Here is a 16,006-nt window from a genome sequence, read left to right as displayed (position 1 = left end):
CCTCCGCCATGCCGGCTGCAAACTACAACTCCCAGCAGCCCCGGGAGCGCCCAGCCCGCCCCTCGCGCAATCCCATTGGCCGTCGCTCCGGCGGGGCGGGTGGCGATTGGCCCCGGGCCCGTCCGTCAGCTGCGGGCGTGCGGCGCTCAGCGATGGCGGGCGGGCGGCGGGCGGCGGTGCTGCTGCTGCTGGCGCTGGGCTCGGTTGTGCTGGCGCTGGCGGCCGCCGTCCTGCTCCGCGCCTTCGTCCTGCGAGCCCCGGCCGGGGTCCCGCGGCTCTGGGCACGGAGCGCCGGCACCGCCGCCCTCAGTGCCGGCGAGCGGCGGGAGCTCAAGGAGGCGCTGCGAGGTGAGGGGGCCCGAGCGCTGTGAGCCCCCCTCGCCCCCGGACAGGCCCCTCCTGAGGGGAGGATCCAGGGCACGGGGGGCCGGGTGTGGAGGCGGCCGCTCCCCAGGTGCTTTCCAGGGGAGGAACCGGGTGTTGGCTCTCAGCAGGACTAAGGAAGTGATTGAATATCTGTGCTGGGCACTGCTGAGGCCACACCTCGAGCGCTGTGTCCAGTTCTGGGCGCTGCAGTTCAGGAAGGACGTGCAGGGGCTGGAGCGTGTCCAGAGAGGGGAGCGGAGCTGGGGAAGGGGCTGGAGAGTCCTGAGGGAGCTGGCGGGGGGCTCAGCCTGGAGAAGAAGAGGCTCAGGGGGAATTTCTGGCTCTGCACAACTCCCTGACAGGAGGGGGCAGCCGGGGGGTTCGGACTCTGCTCCCAGGGAACAGGGACAGGAGGAGAGGGAACGGCCTCAGGCCGGGCCAGGGGAGGCTCAGGGTGGACAGCAGCAGGAATTTCCTCATGGAAAGGGTGGTCAGGCCTTGGCAGGGGCTTCCCAGGGGTTTTTGGAGTCACCATCCCTGGAGGTGTCACCTGGATGTGGCACTCAGAGCTCAGGGTGGGGATCGGGCACAGCTTGGACTCGATGATCCCGGAGGGATTTTCCAGCCTCAGTGATCCCGTGGTTCTTCTGAGCCAACTCTTGCCCTGTGTTGATTTTCTCCACTCTTTCCTGCTCGTACACACAGAATTTTGCCAGACACCCATGACGGCATTTCCAGACATCCCTTTGTCCACTGGATAAGTCACTGTCGGAATTTTTTCCCTTTCTTGCTCACTGCTGTGACCAGTCCTGGGGTGTTTGTGCTGTCTGACGTAGAAGATTTAAGGGGTTTACCTCTCAGGAGGGCTGGCACTGTGCAGGAAACCACAATCTGGCACGAAGTGATAAAACCCTGTGTGTAAACCTCATACCTTGTTGGTTTGTAGGATTTATTGCCTAGCAAATCATGTTTGCATTCTTTTTTTAATGGGAAAATGAAAGCTCACAGTAGATTTTTGTGTTAATTCATGAATCACACGACCTCAAAAGAATCCATAACCTCGCCTGGCAGCTGCTCTTTGGAAAGGCAGCTGGGACTAAGTTATTCCCATGTTCTGCAGGACAGGGACTGGATGCTGGAGAGCCTGTTTGAATGACAGGGCAGACCAAAAGGGCCAACAAAAGCCCTGTGTGTTTATATATGTTAATTTATAAAGCAGTAGGAAGGTGTAATAACCATCACAACATGCCTTACTCTTGAGAAAGAACCTTGGACTGCCAACTCAGCAGCCTGTTCAGCTGCCAGAGGAGTTCAGGACTCTGAGGAATCAGATCACCCAAGCAAATTGCAGCTGCTCCTGGACAGTAGCATTTCTAACAATATCGTTCAACACTTCAGCATGAAAAGTGGAGTCAAATTATCTGGAGAGATACCTTGGCTGAGCTGTTAGCAAACGCTGGTGGCTGCGTGTGCACAGCCCAGCTGAAGCACATCAGTCTTTTTTTGATTGTGGCAGCTCGTGCTGTGCTGTGAAATAATGTTTAAAGTCTGGAAAATATTCAGGAACATAAATACTCTTCCCCTTTTGAAGTGCAACTGGAGCATTGTTTGATTTCAGTGCTGAGTGATTTCTCTTCTGTGTTTCTTTGAAGGGGCCATTAAAATCCCAACCGTGTCCAGGTCTCCAGAGGATTTGAATACAACTGCCATGGCAGAATTTGGGACTTACATTCAGAAAGGTACTGAACTTCCATCCTTGGCAGTGTCTGCTGCTCTATTCCATTTTCATAAACAAATAGAAGAGAGCATATATCATTCCTGAATAGAAGGGAACAGATCTTTATATTTTTCCTGAAGAAAGGCCTGTCAGGAATGTCACACGTGTGTCCCCTCTGCAACAGTGTTTTGGGGGTATCAATGACCCCAAAAGGTTTGAAAGACTTTTTGTAATGGTGGTTTTTGGTCCTTGAGATGGTTAAATGCCATGAAAAAATAAAAGGAGGATGACTGCTGCTGCTTCAACCTAATTTTTTGGTAGTTGCATCATTGCTCCCTGCAAAAGAGCTGCAGCACTGCTCAGCGAGAATTCTGCGTTTGTTTAGGAAAGTTCTAAATACAAAATGAGATGGATTGGTAGAAGTGTGAGAACTTCTATTCTGTTGTGGTCAGTCTTATTTACAGTTCCCCCCTGGTGCTACCTAGGTGACAGCTCTATGGGATAATGCTAAAATTGGCCATTATTGTTAACTTTTTCTTTTACATGTGTTTTTAATTTTTTTTTTTCTTAACAGTCTTCCCGGCTGTATTTTCTTCAAAGTTCATCCAACATGAAATTGTTGGGCAATACAGCCACCTCTTTACAGTTCAGGGCTCTGCCCCTGGCCTGCTGCCCTATATGCTGCTGGCACACATGGATGTGGTGTCTGCTCCCCCCGAGGGCTGGGATTTCCCTCCTTTCTCAGCTGCAGAGCACGAAGGTTTCATCTATGGACGAGGAACGCTGGATAACAAAAACTCTGCCATTGTACGTGTGCTTGGTAATGTCCTTCCACAAAGACACAGCCTGGGCAAGGCAGAGGGGAGAAATCCATCCTCTTGAAATTCGCTGTGTTGTGTCTCTCGCCCCTCTTTCTGTTAGGCAGAAATTCCTAAGCCCTGCAGTTTTCTCCCAGGGAGTGGAGTGACCACTTACTGAAGAAAAGAGGGTTAAAACTCTTGAAGAATCAGGAGAATCATATTCAAATGCAGATGTATTTGGTTAAATGCCAGTTTAGAATTTCATGGCACAGGTGCCCAGAGCAGCTGTGGCTGCCCCATCTCTGGGGGTGTCCAAGGCCAGGTTGGATGGGGCTTGGAGCAGCCTGGGACAGTGGAAGGTGTCCCTGCCCTTGGGACTGGATGAGCTTAAAGGTTCCTTCCAAACCAAACCATTCCATTATTCTCTGTCAAGTGCTGTGCTTGAAGCCAGGGATAGACCTTTTCCTTTTTCCCAGGTGTCACACAGGCACTCAAAGCCAAAATTGGCCCTTTGAAAAGGCTTGAGTTTCAAATTAAACTGTTTATTTAATAGGATCAGCAAATAACCCTGCATCTTTTATCCAGCCTGGGGCAAAACAAAGAGCTGTTGTACTAAATGCATTTGGGAGGAATGTATTCAGAAAAGATTGATCTGTGAAGGTTTTCTCATTGGGAAAAGGTTGTTGGAAAAATTATTAAAGAAAATGGCCCTTTGTGACTTTGAGGATTACTTCCATGGCAGCCCTGTATTTAAATTTGAACAGATGTTTAGCAAGCCAGTCTCACACTGGACACACTCTTAGAAAGTTTCAGGATGTTTAATCATTAATTTCAAAGCATTGAAACTTAAAAGTTTGGGGTGGTGCTTCCTTCTGCTGTGAACTGCACAAGTAACTCCACAAATGGCCAAAAAAAAAAATCAGCAATTTCAGTGAACATGGCAGAAAATGGGTGCTGACAAGATAGAGGTGAGATGTGCATAATTAAGTAATTTAAATTGAAAAAGAGAGATGGAATAATAGAGCAAATACATTGGTTTTTATATCTATTGCCATAGCAAATGATAGATTTGATTTCTCATTCTTCAGATTAAGTTTTTTGTTCTGTTTCTGTCATCTTGCACTTCTTGCACAAAACATGCTGCTCCTTAAAATCCCTGGATTTGGTAGCTCCAGTGAAAGCCAATCTGGGTGTGTGACAGGTGCTTTAGGGGAGCAGTGAATTCCTTGGATAATTCGGACTCTGTGGTGCTCCCTGTGCAGTTTGTCCCTGACAGCAGCAGCCAGAAGCAGCTGCTCTGTATTTCATGTCCCTACCCTGGCACTGTGGCACCTGTCAGAGCATTATTGATCGAGACCACTGCGGGGTCTTCTCCAGGGAATGGGAATATCCCCAATGGGAGCTGTAGAAATCAAAGCTTTGCTGTGAACAGCACAAGGGCTGTGAGAGCATCCCAATTCTCTTCCATCACACTGCATTCTTTTGCCTTTATTCTCCTTGTTGCCACACAGGGATGGCACACCACGTTCTGCTTTTCCTGCAGGGCATTCTGCAAGCTCTGGAGTTTCTGCTGAGGAGGAATTACAGACCCCGCCGCTCTTTCTATGTTGGCATTGGCCACGATGAGGAGGTATTTCCTTTCCTTGCCTTTCCTTTCCTTGAAATAACAACCTGTTTGCATTGTTCCTGTAGGTAACAAGGCTTAATTTTTAAACACTGTTTAGCTGGAAGGTCTTTCCTGTTTTTCTTGGTTCTGTGGGTAGATACTGTGTCAGGCCCCAGGTCACAGTTATGTGTTGACTGTTTGTCTTGGAGTGACGTTCACAAAGGGTTTGGTGTGATGGGCAAGGAGAAAAGAACACCGGAGGGTGTCACTTCAAATTCTTTTCTGCAAGGAAGGTGCAGCAGGAATCCCGTTTTGGAGACAGGAAAAGCTGGGTTGAGATTCACATGGTTGTGCCAAATGATGAGGAAGAACTGGCAAAAATGTTCCAGTGGTACAGAGAGATGGGTGAGGAGGGTTTGGTTATGCATTGTCAAAATCCAAAGAGAGAGATTTATTCATAGTTGAAATAAATAGGGCTGAAATTGCTAATCTGTGGAGTTTATAGCTCTGAGATATCATTGAAATTAAAGCAGCAGTCAGTGACTCATCAATGAGAGCACTCATCATGGATATAAATTCATCTGCTATCAGGCCATTAACAATCTCCAATTAATTTTCCTGGATGGGTCTTTTGTTGTTGCTCTGGAGCTGTTCCCCAGGGGATTTCGTGCATTCTTTGTGTGTAGCCAACAGCAAGGTGTTTTCCAGTTCTGCTCCCAGTGTTCTGGCTGGATCTGATCAGTTCCTCTGCCTGGATTCCACAGGTGTCTGGTCTGAAGGGAGGAAGGAAAATTGCAGCTCTGCTGGAAGCCAGAGGAGTGAAACTCTCCTTCCTGCTGGACGAGGGAAGCGCGGTGCTGGATGGGATCATTGCAGGAGTGAAGAAGCCAGTGGCTATGTAAGAGTGACCACGATGAACGTGATTCATTTCCAGTCATTAATTAGTGATAAATGATATAGTTAATGCCCCTACAGAATGTTTTCAAAGCATGTGGCTGTGTTGGTGCTGCTGGAGCAGCAGCAGTGGCATAAAGGGCAAGGCAGGGACCTTCAGCCTTTGCTTGCTGTCCATCACAGCTGTGCTGGCAGAGGCAGAATGTTCTGCTGAGCATTTTAATTCTGTGCTGTAGAGCTCTGCTCGCTGGAGAAGCAGCCAAGACATCAGTCCTCCAGAGATCTAAACACGGGGTTAATGATTTGTTGTTGCTGCTTGAGTGGTCTTTATCATACTAAAACTATGCAGAGTAGCTATTTTTATCTACATTCTGTGCATGTGTGTTTGGAATTGCATTAGTCATTTATTTGTTGATTGATTGATTGATTGATCATTGACCAGGATCGCTGTCACAGAAAAAGGTTCAATGACACTGAACTTCACTGTGGAAAAAGAGCCAGGACATTCATCCTTTCCTCCTAAGGAGACAAGTATTGGCATTCTGGCAGCAGCCATGTCCAGGTGAGAGCTTCCCTGTCACCCAGTGTCAAAGACAGTCAAAAAAACTCCGAAGTCACTGATATATGACTTTTTTATTTTTTATGTTTAGAGTCTTTTTCAAATTCCTGTTCTGTATTTGAAATTGCAGTTTGTAGCTTCACTTTGCAGGGCAGAAATGCAACTCCCAGCCAAGGGACAATTGCCAGGTGTCTGCAGAATCTTTTCACTTCAGCTCTTCCGAGTGTCAGCCAATTCTTTAAAAGCAAGACAAGTGCTGTCTGCCCTAATTTACTCTGTAGCAACAGAGATTCCTTTGTTTGGGTGGCAGGATTTCTCTGGAATTTGTTCTTGCACATCCCTGCTACCTCAGCTGGTAATTCTCCAAGCCAGTAAACATGGAATAGAGTCGTAATGTGCCTGCAGAAATCATCTCTTTACAGCTTTGTGTAGATATCAAATTGGCTAAGAAATAACATATTTTAGAAAAACCAAGTGTGTCCAAACATGGTTGGATTTGTGTGCTATTTTTCTGGGTTTCTGTGTATTTATAGGAGTCAAGCTTTGGGATTTTTTCAGCTGTTTTTCAAAGGAAATCTTTGCACGTGACTGGAATGCCCAGAAATCCGTGGAGCTGTGCTTGCACATCTACTTACGAGGAGAGGAGAGTGTGATTGCATCTCCAGTAACAGGGATCCATGTCACAAATCAAATTCCTGACAGCCTTCTGGAGCGATAACAGCCAGAGAGTTGTTTTCTTACCTTTTAAATGTTGATTTGTTTTGTAGGCTGGAGCAGAGTCCCTTGCGCAACCTGTTCGGCCACGGGCCAGAGCTCATGACTATGGAGCACCTTGCTGCAGAGGTGAGGAGAGAAGCAGGATTTCATTCCCAGATTGCCATGAGAGTAACCCAGGGATGAATTTAGAGCACAGTTATGTAGGAAGGATAAAAAAGCTGGCCTTTCTCCCAGATTATTGTTTCTGCTGGAATTGTTTCATCCATATTCAAGTGACTCTGCCGTGCTCTTGACAAATAAAAACTTCCTGATTTGTGGTTTTATTTCTTCTCCTTAGTTCAGCTTTCCTCTCAACATCGTCATGAGCAATTTGTGGCTGTTTTCACCTATTGTCAGCAGGTAAGAAAAGAGATGCTTGGTAAACATCCCCAGCCTCTCACCCTTAAAAGATGAAGCCATTTCTAATCTTCCCAGGAAATCAGTTATTTTATGGTTTAGATAATACAGTGGTTTCCTGTTAATAACCACTTTGTTAATTAAATAAGCCATCATTCAGCTTATTGCCTGTGAAATTATGGTGCTTATCTTTTAGCAATATTCAACTTCTTTGAAAAATTTTGTTTCTTTTTTTGCAGAGTCCTTGCCTGGAAACCTTCCACCAATGCCTTGATTCGAACGACCACCGCAGTCACCATGTTTAATGCAGGAATCAAGGTACTTTCATTGGGATTTTTCTCCATGTAATTGTGATGAGACAATTAGGACATTTCATTTCCAGCTGTTTATATCCAGTTATAAGATCAGTGTGGCCCCTGTGTGTTGCCACAGTCTCATTGTGACCTCAGATGTGGCTTGGATTTGGCTACAGTTGAAAATCACTTCCTTTCAGAAGTGTCTGATCTTCCGTTAAAATTGTTAATATTTTTTGGATAGACAAGAAAATGTGGTTTTTGTATAATCCTACAAAGTATCAATGGCAATATTTGAAACTGTCACAGTCACAAACACACTTCCCTGGCCCCCAGACGTTTGTAGCACAGGTCCAGTGTTTGCCTTAAGTGGGTTAAATGTGCACCTTGGACTGAGATAACAGCTGCTGGCTGATACAGCCAGATCCTGCCCTGATAAGGAGGTGGAGCTGTCCAAAAATACTGAAGCCCCGGAAAATAAACAGCCCGTGTTTGGTGTGTTCTGAAAAAAATCTGTGACTGAAAAGCATCACTGGGCAAGGGAGATGCAGTGGCTGAACAGTGACACGGAGTGGCCAGAAGGGAAGTGACACCCTGGCTCCTTGGGGTTTTTTCTAAGATTATGCTTTTTTTTGTTTAACAAAGTTGTAAATACTCAGTCTGTAGATAAGAAGAGTAACATGACAATGAGGTAAAAATACCACTTGGAAAAAAAACCCCAAAATAAAGTTTCACATTTTCTCAGTATAAATTTTCTGAAGGGAGAGGGCTTAGCTCAAGATGAAAACTTCTATATAAGTAAGAGCTAACTTCATTTTTGTTGATTTGATGAGTATTTCTTTGTGTATTTATCTGCATTTTAGATAAGATTTACAGTGTTTTAACACAGACAGAGACATCACACTTGGTGGAAACAGTGAAGCATCTGAGGCCTGCAGTTGTTTGAGCAGTTCTGAGTTTGCAGTTGGCATTTTATTCATTTTAACTTCCTTTTAAACTTTGGTCCTTCCTTTTTCCCAGGTAAATGTCATCCCTTCCTCTGCAAGAGCCACGGTGAACTTCCGGATCCACTCGGCCGAGACGGCTGCTGAGGTACCCCTGATCAGATCCCACCAGTGTTTGTGCCAAAGAGTACATGGATCATGTGTGATGATGGAATGGGAGCACTGAGTCTGTGACCTGTGAGAGTTTGGGAATCCTGCACACTTTAGCAGGGCTGACAGGCCTGTCCAACCCAGGGCAGCTGTGAAATGTTGTCAGTACAAAACATCTCCCCTTTCCAAGCCTTTGCTGGAAGTTTCTCTCTCTGGAAGCTTTTTCTGGATTATTTGGATGCCATAACTTCCAAGCGCAGCAGGCTGAGCACTTGCCTTCCAGGACTGAAGCAGATCAGGAGTACCTTGAAGCAGGGCTGTGCATCTGATTGAAAAATTCAGCTGAAGTATCAGCCATCCCCTCAGAAGAGGAAGAGAGACTGACACAGTTTCAGTCCTTATTTACAGCCACAACTGACAGTTCACAGACAAATGTTTTCTGGAAAGCTGAACATCTGCTGATGTCTCTAAGGGCTGCATTCTCATTTCTTGTGCTCATTTTGTCTCTGTGTTTCACCCACAGGTGCTGGAGACAGTCAGGAACACCATTGCTGATGACAGAGTGAGGATCGATGTGGTGGAGGCCTTTGACCCCCTGCCCATCAGTCCTTGGGATGAGCAGACATTTGCAGTCCATATTTTTCAAAGAACCATCCTGGACACTTTCCCAGATGTTGACAGTGTAGTCCCAGGTAACAGCAGGCACATGATGATTATTGTTTCCTCTTCTGCTTTTCCCTCCCCCGGCACTGCCTCGTTTCCATTTGCTGTGTACTCCTCCACCCCAGCTGTTAACTACTGGAAACAGCTGTTTTTTCCTCTTTTTATTCCGTTCCCTCTTTTTGCTTTAAAGGTTTTAATGTTGTTTTTTAGTAGTGGAAGTAAAAAAGCAAACAGGAAGCTGACAGAAACAATGAGCCTTGAATTGGGCTCTCTGCACATACAAAGGGGTCTCTTCAGGGAAGAAAGGAATTGTGAGGGAGAGGAGGAGGAGGTCTTCTTGCTTTAGTTCTTCTTTTATTGTTTTCATAGCTGGCAAAGCCATTCCTGCTTTTCTGTATTGTTCCTTATGATCCCAGCCCCTTCCCTTTCTTGCAGCTCCTTCCTAGCTCTGTAGCTACTGGATTGAAGTTTGAAGCTTAAATTTTTGGCGAGGCTGAGTGTCAAGGCTCTTCTTAGGTTGAGTTGTGTGTCCAGCTCCTGTTCCTGAAGGAGAGAATGTTCTCCAGGATGCACCAATCAATGTTTCCAGTGATGCTTTTGGTGCAGGCAGTGGTTATACAGAGCTGTTACCAGATGCTTTTCCTCTCTCCTGGGGAAAGGTGGGTCATTCTTGAAATTCCAGTTGTTCCTCTCCTGCAGAATAAACCTGAGGTTCGTTTTCCAGGCACGTGCATTGGAAACACGGACAGCAGGCACTTCACCAACGTCACCAAGGCCATTTACAGGTTCAACCCTCTGCTCCTGAGACAGGATGATCTCCCCAGGTACTGAGCTCTGCACGTGGGCAGCTCTTGGGGTGGGCCCAGGGAAAGAGGAGGAGATCCATGTGCAGTGGGCAGAGGGAAACCCAGCCTTGTGTACCTTGGCCTCCCACTCTGTCAGGCCACCCATTTCCTGTAGATTTGGGTGCTGCACGAGCAGGGGATGGAAATAGCCCTGGGACAGTGTCAGCCCTGGCTCTTTGTTCCTTCAAATGCAGGCAGGGTCATTTAGGTGTTTGATCCAGTGGTTCTGGGGAGCTGAGTGGATCCTCTGTGTGCTGCAGCAGTGTGAGAGGTGCTGTTCTGGGAGTTGGCCTTGTCCAGGAGATTTATCCATATATTGGGACACTTGCCACTCTGAATTGATTTGCTTCTTAAAACTGGAAATTTCCTGAAGCAAAGTGATAACAATATCATCTTGCAAGGGATTGTTTGTTTAGAGTTCTCATTTTATTGAGGTGCAGATGATGCAGGAGTTGAGTGTTCTAGCTGTACAGGACAGTGACAGAAATGGCCAAGAAATGGGCCATTAGGATTTTTTCCAGATTTTTAGATTTTTTTCCAGACTTAGTTGTTGGGCTCTGAGCCTTTGAGTCAAGTACATTTGGGTTGGTTACAGTGCAGTTTTTGGTGTATATTGCTGTGCTTTTATGTTGTGCACTGTTCTTTGAAGTCAACAGCCAAGCAGGGTGCTGGAGATATGTGTAGGTGGGTCAGAAATTCACCCTGGACTGAAAAATGTCCTTTCTCTTTCAGGATCCATGGGTTGAATGAGAGAATCTCCATTGAGAATTACGAGAAACAGGTGGAGTTCCTCTTTCAGCTGATCAAGAACTGTGACATTGAGACACTTCCAGAGCCTCACTCCAACTCCCACGAGCTGTGAGAGACATCTGGGAAGAGCAACTGCTCAGGTGGACTCTGGGACATGGGGCTGACGATGCACTTGTGTGTTGTGTATTGAGCTACAGCTGGAATTTGGGGTTTTTTATGTTGTGGTTTACATACAGATGGAAAAAGTGCTGGTTGTGTGATAGGAACCTGGCAAAACCCAACAAATAACCCTGATTTCTGCTCTCTGTGGTCTGATGTGCAGCCCTTAATCTGACACTAATTTTTTTCGGCCCTTTAAGCCTCTGAAATTGGTAATCACAAAAAATCTCAGTTATAATCAGCAGCCACTCACCAGTAGAAGGTGAATCATCCTGTTTGGCAAACTCGTTTTTTATGGTGAATGGATCTTTCTCAGGTGAGGTGTCTGCCAGAAGCTCATGTGGAGGAAGGGTTCCAGTCACTGGTACGGTCACACCGAGAGGTTCTTGCACTGCTGCTGGGCATGGGCTGCTTCCCAGGGGATTCCCAGGGGATTTTCCCAAGCTGCTTCCCAGGGGCTGCTCTCACCAGCATCCATGGTACTCTGAACCAGTGTTCACTCCATGGCTGCACTGATTTCTCACTCTGTTCTCAGGTACTCCAGAAGTTCTGTGTTGTTGTAAGTGATGAGGTGCTGAAAATTTTCCTTCCCATCTTTTTAGTGATTTCTTCCCCTCCCTGACTCATGGTGTGGCTCAGGGTCTGTTGTGCAACTGAGTGTCAGAGTAAGGGATTGCAGCCTTAAATAAGGAATTAAATCCCTGTTGTCTGCCCATCTCTTTTCTCACTAAATCAATTTATGCTTCTCCTTTGCTCTTCTGAGAACTTGATTGTGAAAGATGTGCAGCCCTTCAGTTTCTTCCAGATCAGAGGGATCAGAAGTTTGTTCCTTCCCTGCCAGTGCAGGCAGTTTCCACTTCCCTGCTGACTCAGATTTTTGGGAATCCTGGGGTAGACAGGCCATGGATGTTGGCTCTGCTTCATCTTGCACTTCTTGCCTACCTTTGACAGCACCAAAGGGTTCAGCATTCTTTTGGCCTTGACAGTTGGGGTTACTAGTATTAATTGGACAAATAATTTATTTAATTAGTTAATTAAATTAATTCCATAAATAAATAGTTAACCAAGTGATGTTAGCCAAAGAAAAGCCTGAAAGCTGCAGTGTGACACTGACAGTCTCTGTGCTGCAGGGCCCAGTGCAGCTCCTCCTGCTGCAGAGATGTGTGTCTGTTTTTCAGAACTTAAATTATGCACTGGAATGGGTGGATGTTCTGCTCTAAATTCATACTGTGAAATGTGCTGGAATGTACAGGAAATACCCTGAAATGTATCCTGAAAAACACTGATGGAACTGTGATTCCAATTCTTTCCGTTCACCATTCTCTTATTTGTTTGCAGTTTGATCTTATCACTGTGGCCAGAGGGCTACAACTGTATCACCTACTGAATAATTGAAACAAACCTGACATTTTCATCGAATAAAACAAGGAATATGAATTCTTTTCTGATGATTATTTAATCTTTTTATGTGGCTGTGTAATTGCAGTGAAGTCATTTCCACACCTGAGCAATCCATAAAGTTTCCATCAAAACAAACCCACCTATTTTCCAGCCAGCTTTAATCTTTGCCCCCTTCCTGCTGCTCCCTTTTCTACACAAAATCAGCTCACCCTGGCCAGGCATTATTGGGCAGTAAATAGTTTGCATCTTTTCTGGTTTGCTGCGCTCTGTGTGTGTTCCCTCCTGTCAGGGATTTGTTCAGCCACGTGTCTCTGGCTCTTTTGTGGAGGTGTCACTGCTCCTGCAAGCTCCTGTTTGCAGGCACAGCAAAAGTGATGTGTCAGGGCACAGCACTGAATGAAACACAGCCCTGGGAGTGGGAGGTGCAGAGAAGGGGTTGTTGGTGGTGGTTTTTTCTCTGGCAAATCTCTGTAAAACTGAGTTTAAAGCCTTTGCTTTGCCTGTGGCTGTATGGGGTCAATATTGTTGTAACACCTGATGGTTCTGCTGCCAGTCAGAGGGACCTCGACAGGCTGGAAAAATGGGAAAACAGGGCAAAAATGAGAAGAATCTCATGAGAGAGCATAGGTTGTAAAAATCCTAACCTGGGTCATGCTGTTGTGGTGTGGAAGGAGGGATTTGCTGCCTCTTGTACCATCAAATGAGTCCTGAGGACATAAAACATCCTTTATGTTTTGTAATCATCTCCCAACCAAAAATCCCTCACCTCTGTTTGGGTGAGGATTGTTTCTTTAAAAGAAGAAGATTCATTTTGCTGCTGAAGGAAAAGTGAAGGGCAGAGGCTGCTGGGAGGGCAGGGCTGGGTTTGGCAGCTCCTGTGCGAACGTGTGCCATGAGATTTGGCTGGGGCAGCTCCTTGCAGAGCTCATTAAGTGCTGCTCATCAGCCAGGGCTGGGATCTTGCGGTGCCTCTGCACTGGGGACGTGCTCAGCAGAGCTTTGCTGCATCCTCAGAGGCCACTAAAGTGCTTTAAACAGACCTTGTCCTGCAGGATCCACTGGGGAAACAGCATGTTCCCATCTCTGCCCATTTTCCCAGTCACTTCTGATGAATATCTGTGCTTTTTCCGTGGGGCAGCTTTACCTTTGTGTTCTTAAGCCCTTTTATTTTATCACATTTGCTGCCAGGTCGTGGTTGTGTGACACCATCCCAGAGAGTCACTCAGTGGTTTGGTGTCTGCACACACCTCCTGACAGAGCAGGTCTCTTCCCACCCCTTTTCACTGTTCCCAGGAGATGTTTCTGGGAATGTCTCCCTTCCTGAGTGGTGTGTGGAGTCTTTGTGCGTCACATAAATAATGTGAATAACACGAATGATGCCTTTTCTGTCAAGATCAGATCCAACCTTGCATGGTGTGAGCAGTTACTTGATAATGCCAAGCACATCATGAAAACACGGATTAATGACTCTGGGAGCTATTCTTTTTGTGTTGTAGTGAGTCACTGAGCCTCAAGCATGGAGAGCAATTACCTCTGACTCAGAAGGAAGGAAGAGCCTGATTTTCTGCTCTGAAGACAGGTAGCAGTCATACTGACAGATGTGATTTGAACGCTGTGTTAGTCCAATTCCAGTGTGTGTTATATCCATAGCAACTTCCTTTTCTCCCTGCTTTTCCCCAAGTCTACAAAGTTGACATTCTTGTGCCAGCACTGACTCAAAGTGAGGTGTGTGCAGTTGTCCAGCCTGCTGTGGGCCAGCTGAGCTGGGGCCATGTGGGCCTGCTGCACCCTGGAGAAAATGTCACATCCCACACCTGCATTTTCTAAAGAAAGCTCTGTTGCTGGGCTCTCTTTAACAGAACTTGGTTTATTTTCAGCCCCAAGTGGCCGTGGGGAGTTCAGGCACTGAGCTGGAGGAACAAGGTGTTTACAGAGTTGCTTCCTCCAGCTTTTCGTTTGACGCTTGGGTTCTTGGCTCTTCTTTTGCCGTTTCATTTGATATTCCATGGAGCTGGTAAAATCCATTTTCTCCAGCAGGTGCTGTGAAAATTTCCCTGTGTCAGTGCTGTGGAGGAGCACTTCCACTGGGGAATGTGGTGCCCTTTGCTGTTACAGAGGAGCATTCCTCACCTGCAGCTCAGCCTGGGACCCCGAATCCTCTGCTTTTCTGTGATCTTCAGGCTGCTTCTTGAACCCTGCACAAATTCCTGCTAATCTATTCAGTCCTTGCTGGTGCTCTGGAGCTTTTACAGACATTTTTGTCCCTCCAGTCCCCAAATTCAGGCTCTTGCAGCAACTCTTTATGTGCTGCTGTGAGGTCTCTACAGCACTGGCAGCCCTGTGCCACCATCTCAGGGCCTGCAGGGGTGCAGAAGTGCTGCCCAGGGAATGATTTTCCTGGCTGAGCAGCTCAGGGAGGGCTGTGTGACACTGGAGCAGGGGCTTGGCTCGGCTTTCCGGTCCCACAGCTTCCCGGGGCAGCGGGAGGCAGAGATAAAGGGCTCAGCGTGGTGGGGAAGGGAGGGCCCTGCTCCCTGCAGGTCCCTCTGCTGATCTCAGAGCTGATTTCAGAGCTGTGGTGGGGGGCCCAGAGGAAGCTGCAGTCACTTCTCAGCAGGAAGGAAAATGACCACATGGAAGGGTGGTTAAAGCAGGGGGCAGGGGACAAAGAGAAAATGCTCTTTGGCACTCGGGGATTTGCCATGGGGTTGGTCACAGCCTGGGCAGGGGGTTTTACAAGCAACGTTCAAATCATGCAGCTTTTCCCAGGGTGCTTTTCATGCCTCTTTTAATTTATATTTTTAATCCAACACAATGGTGTGGTTTATTGAGCCCTGTAAATACTCAGATCCCTTGAACACTGTGCCTGGTCTTGCACTGCAGAGTTGATCCTGGGGAGGGGCCTGGGTCAGATATTCTGGATCTGATATCCTTCCACTTGGATTTTTAAATGTTGGCACTGCAGGACTGCCTAGTTCTATGTGAACATGTTAATCCGAAGTCCTCTTTGGGATTTTGAGAAGTGAGAGGATCTTGATGGAGCAGGAGATAGGGGCGAGTAAAGAGATTAATGTGTATTTTTTTTATCATCAGTCTCTGGTCGGGCCAGCCTTGTGGGATCAGTGTTTTCTTCAGCCTAATTCTGAATATAAATGAATTCCCTCCCAGCCTATAAGTGAAACAAAGCTGACATGTGAGGCACATCCCCAGTGGCTCCGTGACAGGTGTCCCTGTCCCTGCTGTCCCACCGGATCCGCTGACCTTGTGGAACACAGGAAAACCAGACCCAGGTGCTCTCACATGGCCAAGAGCCCCCGGGAGGGACCTGCCAGGGGCTGCCCTCTGTTTGTCACAGCATGTGGGGGACACAGGAACACAGCTGGGAGCAGTGGTCACATGGACCTTGGAAAAAAGGATGGAGATGGGCTTGTTTGCTTCCAGGCTGGCAAAACAGAACTTCCTGGATCTGCATTTCTCCCCCAGCTCAGGGCCAGCTGCTGACATTGTTGCCTGCTCTCGTGAGCTGCTTTGCTCTGGAGTGACATCTGAAGGGGCAAGTGCTGCTCCATAACCTGCTCAGGTTTGTTTTCCTGCCAAGATTCCTGCTCGGAAGGAAGAACCCAGTTCCTTCAGGATCCTTGGTCAGAAGCAGCTGGGACCCCATTTAGATCCAGGCAGTGGTGGAGCAAAAGCACCTCTCCGGGCACTGACACCTCAGTATTAGGATTTTTTGAGTCACTTTGGCC

General features: G+C 47.0%; 1 protein-coding gene across 1 annotated transcript; it reads left to right on the top strand.

The window, feature by feature from the left end:
* The first annotated feature begins 152 nt into the window (after positions 1 to 152).
* Positions 153 to 12,296, top strand: PM20D1 (peptidase M20 domain containing 1). The gene is made up of 13 exons (XM_048328213.1): positions 153 to 348; positions 2,019 to 2,105; positions 2,658 to 2,890; positions 4,427 to 4,513; positions 5,254 to 5,387; positions 5,826 to 5,945; positions 6,710 to 6,785; positions 6,997 to 7,058; positions 7,295 to 7,373; positions 8,369 to 8,440; positions 8,966 to 9,134; positions 9,830 to 9,929; positions 10,683 to 12,296. Exons 1-13 carry the CDS (start codon positions 153 to 155, stop codon positions 10,810 to 10,812), a joined length of 1,545 nt encoding a protein of 514 aa, XP_048184170.1. The 3' UTR covers positions 10,813 to 12,296.
* The last annotated feature ends 3,710 nt before the right edge of the window (positions 12,297 to 16,006 follow it).

Source organism: Corvus hawaiiensis, chromosome 24 (assembly GCF_020740725.1).
Source record: "Corvus hawaiiensis isolate bCorHaw1 chromosome 24, bCorHaw1.pri.cur, whole genome shotgun sequence".
NCBI lineage: Eukaryota > Metazoa > Chordata > Aves > Passeriformes > Corvidae > Corvus > Corvus hawaiiensis.
This window is presented reverse-complemented; position numbering and strand designations above follow the sequence as displayed.

Excerpts from the sequence above, each read along its gene's own strand:
- PM20D1 (XM_048328213.1), top strand. The coding sequence starts at position 153 with ATGGCGGGCGGGCGGCGGGCGGCGGTGCTGCTGCTGCTGGCGCTGGGC. Across the intron at positions 7,059-7,294 it reads TTTTCACCTATTGTCAGCAG|AGTCCTTGCCTGGAAACCTT; the intron begins GTAAGAAAAGAG and ends CTTTTTTTGCAG. Across the intron at positions 7,374-8,368 it reads TGTTTAATGCAGGAATCAAG|GTAAATGTCATCCCTTCCTC; the intron begins GTACTTTCATTG and ends CCTTTTTCCCAG.